This window comes from Plecotus auritus (assembly GCF_963455305.1).
Source record: "Plecotus auritus genome assembly, chromosome: X".
Lineage (NCBI taxonomy): Eukaryota > Metazoa > Chordata > Mammalia > Chiroptera > Vespertilionidae > Plecotus > Plecotus auritus.
In genome coordinates, this window is record NC_137784.1 from 70843687 (window position 1) to 70850043 (window position 6357).

At 42.4% G+C, this 6357-nt stretch overlaps 1 protein-coding gene across 1 annotated transcript; it reads right to left on the reverse strand.

The window, feature by feature from the left end:
* Positions 1–967: 967 nt before the first annotated feature.
* Positions 968–1453, reverse strand: LOC308240158 (ubiquitin-ribosomal protein eL40 fusion protein-like; the record flags this gene model as incomplete). The annotated part of the gene is made up of 1 exon (XM_080653095.1): positions 968–1453. The coding sequence occupies one exon, from the start codon at positions 1451–1453 to the stop codon at positions 968–970; it is 486 nt and encodes a 161-aa protein (XP_080509221.1).
* Between the last annotated feature and the right edge of the window lie 4904 nt (positions 1454–6357).

Sequence of the window (6357 nt, forward strand, 5' to 3'; positions counted from 1 at the left end):
ATAAAGAGATAGTATCTATACCTATAGCTATATCTATCTATTTATATGTCTATATCTATACATAAAATGGAGTATTACACAGAAATAATAATGAAATCTTGCCATTTCTGACAACATGGGTGGACCTACAGGGTATTGTGTTAAGTGAAATAAGTGAGATGGAGAAAGACAAATACTCTATGGTTTCACTTATATGTGGAATCTAACAAAGCAAAGCAAATAAAGTAAAATAGAAACAGACCCATAGATGTAGAGAACAAGCAGATGGTTGCCAAAAGGGAGATGGGTGAGGGAATCAGAAGAAAGAGGGGGAAAATTCGAACTGAGGCTTTTCCCAAAAGGAGAAGGTATAATTCCAACCTAAAGGATATGGGCCACCAGGACAAAGAGAAAAGAGATGGGATATGTAACATGCAAAAGCAGTAATATTCAAATGGGTTATTCTTATATTTTTTTTCTAACAGTCACATGAGAGTATATTTTTGGGAAATGAAAAGATAATCCTGGAAAATGCTATGTATCCTACACTAAAGGCATGAAGTGAATACTGTCAAATTTTCCTTCCAAGTATATCTGTGAGGCAGTTATTTTTTAAAATTTCTCTTTGTGGGTTAGTTCTTCCTTAGGGCCAACGGGATTCACTAATTACATTAAAAACAAACAAACTATGAATTGTACATTGCACATCAATATCTAAAAACCAATTTGTTACTTCCAAAATTAATTTTTTAAAACATGGTCATTTACTTATAGATTGCAACCTAATAGCCCTGGGCCAGGGATCAGGTAAGCTCTACCCTGGTTATTTTGAAGAGAACATATGGTGTTTCGGAGCCATACTTCCTAGTGATCACTGCAGAGGACTTCAGTGAGTATCATAAATTTGAGATTCAGTCTAAGAATTCTTCTTCTTCTTTTTTTTAACTGCTCCAGTCAATAAAAGGGAAACTTTATTGAGGTTCCAGAGCTACCCTGCAGCCCAGAAGGTGATGGGGGGACCTCGCTTCTTGGGGCACAGGTTGCTGGTGTGGCCGCACTTGTTGACAGCATGGGGGTGCAGGCAAATGGCCCAACACTTGCAGCAGATCATCTTGTCGCAGTTATACTTCTGGATGAGCTGGTGGAGGGAGGGCTCCAAGATGCCACCCTGCAGAGGAAGTACCAAGTGCAGGGCGGATGCTTTATAGATGTTGTATTCTGCCAGAGTGCCACCATCCTCCAGCTGTTTGCCCACAAAAACCAGACACCGCTGGTCAGGCTGGATGCCCTCCTGGACTTCGATATTAGCTTTGACGTATTTGGTGGTGTTGCTGGGCTCAACCTCGAGGGTGCTGGTCTTGCCAGTCAGGGACTCACAGAAATCTGTGTCTGCTGGGAGGCTGCTAAGCCTCCCCGTTAAAGAAAAAGGGGGCCCAGTCTGAGAATTCTTGAGAGAAGATTTAACATCTCTCATTATTTCCTATCATGTTTTCTTTGCTTCAGACCCCAACCCTGACCTGTATAATAATCAGTTCATAATGAGTGAACTTTTGCCATAACCTACATGCTTCTTGCTTCTCCTGTACTTCTAAGGACTAAGGGGCATAAAAAGCATGTGTTGCGATTTCATACTGAAAATATAGAAAAGAGGATTCCCAAATTAGCTAGAGCAAATTCAAGCAGTCTATTCAGAAGTAATTGTCTGAAAAACAAATATTAGCTAATGGGGGGGGCAAGATTTTCAACATATACAATGAAGCCATACTATGACTCTTTCTTGTTCATGCTAAAAAGTCATTTTAAACATTGTAAATATACAAACTTACAGGATATATGACTTTAATAAGAAACATATGGTGCCTCAATTAACAAATCTTATACTGGATTGAGTACAGAGTTCCTTTACATGAATGTTGCTAACTAAAAAAAAAAGTTCACAGAAAAAAATACTCAATAAGATTTCAGGATATATCATTGACTTTTTGTCACATTTCAACATCTCTGAAATAAAAATGGCCTTTGAAAGTTGATGTTATGGCAAAGATTAATAGGTAGAAGCTTTTTTTTCTTTCTTGGTGTAAAAATATAATGCATCTTACATGGCATTCTCGATTTGGTAAAATATAGTATTACCTTGCTATTGTTATTGAATCAATTTATATATGTTTTATTTTCTACCCTAACCATGACCTCAAACACTAGTCACATAAAAACAAGCCAATCTCCCTTTCTTGATCTCTTGGGCCATTTTTAGGCCAGCTTGGGAGCCCCCTGCTCTCTCTCAAAAGCTTAATCCTATTTAATAAAAGAGTAATATGCAAATTAACCATCACTCCACTACTCCTACAAGCCACGCCCACAAGCCAATCAGGAGCGAGTAGGCAAATTAACCCAACAAAGATGGCTGCAACCACAGAGAGAGCAGGAGGGAGGCTTCGGTTTCCCGGCAATGGAGGAAGCCAAGCATTCCGCACACCCTGGCCAGCCCAGGCCTGCACTCCAGGCTACGAAGTTTCAATTATAGAAGATAAATAAATCCCAGATACCAGGGCCTCCACTTGGGTCCCTGGGGGCATGGCCTGCCTACAAACCACCACAGGCCCCTCTCCCAGGCCGCCCCATGCCCCAAGGGAACCCCCACCCTGATCCAGGACACCCTTCAGGGCAAACCAGCTGGCCCTCACCCATGCACCAGGCCTCTATCCTATCTAATAAAAGAGTAATATGCAGATTGACCGTCACTCCAACACACAAGATTGCTACCCCCATGTAGTCAAAGATGGCTTCCCCCATGTGGACAAAAGATGGCCACCACAAGATGGCCACCACAAGATGGCCAGCAGGGGAGGGCATTTGGGAGGGACCAGGCCTGCAGGGGAGGGCAGTTAGGGGTGACCAGTCCTGCAGGGGAGGGCAGTTAGGGGCAAACAGGCTGGTAGGGGAGCAGTTAGGCATCAATCAGGCTGGCAGGGGAGTGGTTAGGGGGTGATCAGGCTGGCAGGCAGAAGCGGTTAGGGGCAATCAGGAAGGCAGGCAGGCAAGCAGTTGGGAGCCAGCAGTCCTGGATTGTGAGAAGGATGTCCGACTGCCCATTTAGGCCCAATCCTGGTGGTCCCAGATTGGAGAGGGTGCAGGCTGGGCTGAGGGACACCCCCCCACCCGTGCACGAATTTCATGCACTGGGCCTTTAGTATTTAATAAACTTCTTCATACCTTCTTGGTGTGTGTGTGGTTTTATCAGTTGACATCTAAACTGCTTCTGCAGAGTAGCCTCAGCAATGTCAATCAGTCCATGTAAATGGCTTTCTTTTTCACTGTACAGTGTACAGTTGGTGCTGCTAAGCACAGTGGCCCTGGCAATTCCCATCTATCCTATCTAATAAAAGAGTAATATGCAAATTAACCATCACTCCAAGACACAAGATGGCTGCCCTCATGTGGTCAAAGATGGCTGCTCCCATGTGGACACAAGATGGCCACCACAAGATGGCCTTCAAGGGAGGGCAGTTGTGGGCAGTTAGGGGTGACCAGACCAGCAGAGGAGGGCAGTTGGGGGAGACCAGGACAGAAAGGGAGGGCAGTTGGGGGGACCCAGGCCTACAGGGAAGGGCAGTTAGGGGTGACCAGGCCTGCAGGGGAGGGCAGTTAGGGGCAATTGGGCCGACAGGGTGCAGTTAGGCGTTGATCAGGCTGGCAGGGGAGTGATTAGGGGGTGATCAGGCTGGCAGGCAGAAGCGGTTAGGGGAAATCAGGAAGAAGCTGGCGAGCAGTTGGGAGCCAGCAGTCCTGGATTGTGAGAGGACTGTCCAACTGCCCATTTAGGCCTGATCCCATGGGGTTCGGACATCCCTCAAGGGGTTCCAGATTGGAGAGGGTGCAGGCTGGGCTGAGGGACAACCCCCCCACCCCAGGCATGAATTTTGTGCACCCAGCCTCTAGTTTGTAATAACAGAAATACCACCATTTGTGTCTTTGAATAATAGAAGTTTATTTCTGGAAAGAAGTCATCTATTTTTAACATGCCTTTTCCCTCCCTAGCACCTCATTATAAATGAAGAACAAAAATCACAGAAGAGTTAAGTAATCCATGCAGGGTCCCATATTATTTAGTAAAAGAACAAGAACTAGAACTCTAGTTTTCAAGTTCCCAGTCTAATGCTATTTTCTTTCTTCTTCTTCCTCTTTTTAAAATCTTCACCCGAGGATATGGTTTTATTGAATTTAAAGAGAGAGGAAGGGGGAGGGCAAGAGGGAGGGGGAGGGAGAGGGAGAGAAACATCTATGTGAAAAATATTCTCAATTCATTGCCTCCTGGGGATCAAACCCACAACCTACATATGTGCCCTGACTGCCACCTTTTGGTGTACAGGACAACGCTAACCAACTGAGCCACACTGACCAGGGCCCAGCCTGATATTTTCACCACACTACTTTGCTTTTATGATCAGATCACCAACTCCAAGGAAACCTAGTTTTGAGTTCTTCCAGGTTTTGGCCTTCTCTTCATATATAAAAAGCTGTTCTAGAGATACATAAAGCTCATAGCCTTCTAGACAGCCATGTCCACTGACCCTAACTGTGCCCAGAACTTCAGATAATCTCCTGCATGTCCACTCAAACTTTCTAAAAGGATGTCTTGGTAATTATGAATCTCTGCATATAGTGTCTCAAACTGAACTCTATTACATATTTGTACATATTACCTCTTTGCTCAAAGCATAAGCTTCATAAGGCACCAACAATGTTGGGCACATAGTAGTTGATCAAGTAATATTTATTTATTCATTAATGTATCTGTACTGCCAAGTAATCACCATAAAGAGAATGTAAATAATGTGTCTTTGATCAATATACCCAGAATTTTTGTACAATCTCAATTTACCATAAAAAATAAATAAGATATAAAGAAGACACTGGTGCTGTGAAATATGCTTTAGGTCCCTTAACTGGTTTTAATTCCATATGATATTCCAAACTGTTTTTTTTAATTAATATGTGTGTGTTTTTAATTGATCTTAGAAAGAGAGGAAGGGAGAGGGAGAGAGAGAGAGAGAGAGAGAAACATCTATGTGAGAGAGAAACCGGCATTGGCTGCCTCCTGCATGCCCCCTACTGGAGATCGAACCCTGACTGGGAATTGAACTGCATGGGACAATGGTCAACCAACTGAACCACACTGGCCAGGGCCAAATAATATTTTGCTTTAATCAATTCAAACGGTCTAGTTTTTAAAATATATATTTTTTATTGATTTCAGAAAGGAAGGAAGAGAGAGATACAAACATCAATGATGAGATCATTGATTGACTGCCTCCTGCATGCCCCACACTAGGCATATGCCCTGACCGGGAATCCAGCCGTGACCTCCTGGTTCATAGGTCAATGCTCAACCACTGAGCCATGCCAGCTAGGCTATTTTTTATTCTTATGGATGTTTTCCTGATAGATTGTTGTTCACTGAACAGCACATTGTGTTTAGTTTAGTTAAACAATGAATAGTTTTATAGGGGATAAAAAGGGAGGAATGACAAAGGAAAATGTAAAAAGAAGTGTCTATATTCCCCAAACAATTGCCTAAAATCTCCTTTTGGAGAAAACTATGTAATTAACAGTTTAAAGCTTTATTAAGACCATATAGCATAATATTATTTCACCTTGTGTTACATTGTTTATAAAAAATTCTAGTTGAATCTCTCAATGTCCAGAAATTTAAGAAAACCAGGTTTTAGTGTTCTAGAATGTAGGAGGAAGAATTGGAGTAAGATGATTTGGAGGAACAGGATGATTGCTGTTATTGGGTGATGAGCAGTGTCATCATCATAATGTAATGCAAAAAGCAGAGGTGGCATTTTCCATCTTACTAGATGCACAACATTCCCATGCTGGAATTAGGGAACTATTTTAGTATTGCTGAATAGTAGTGCCAGCAGACAGAGGGTCATCAAAAGCATAATGCTTAAAAACAGAGTCTCAGGAGGCAAACAACTAGGTTCAAATCACAGTTTTACAATTTTAACTTGGACAAGTTACTGAAGGTCTCTGTGCTTTTGTTTCCTCATCCATGAACTGGTGATGTTTATAGGATCTACCTCCATGTACTGTTGGGAAGATTAAATTAATGTATGTGAAGCATTTAGAACAGTACCTCAAGAGCAAATGCTTATGTAATCATTTGCCTTTGTCATTTGTCAAAGTGTTAAACTTGGTCAATCTCCCAGAGATTTTCCTGAAAGACTTCAGAAGAGCATTGCCATTTTAAGGTGCAATTATGTCAGCCATGACATCCAGAAGAATGGTCTGAGGATGATTTTTGGCTTCTCTTTGCTCTTAGGATCAAGGCAGAAATGCAGCATGAGGTCTGAAGTTCCAAAATGGTTT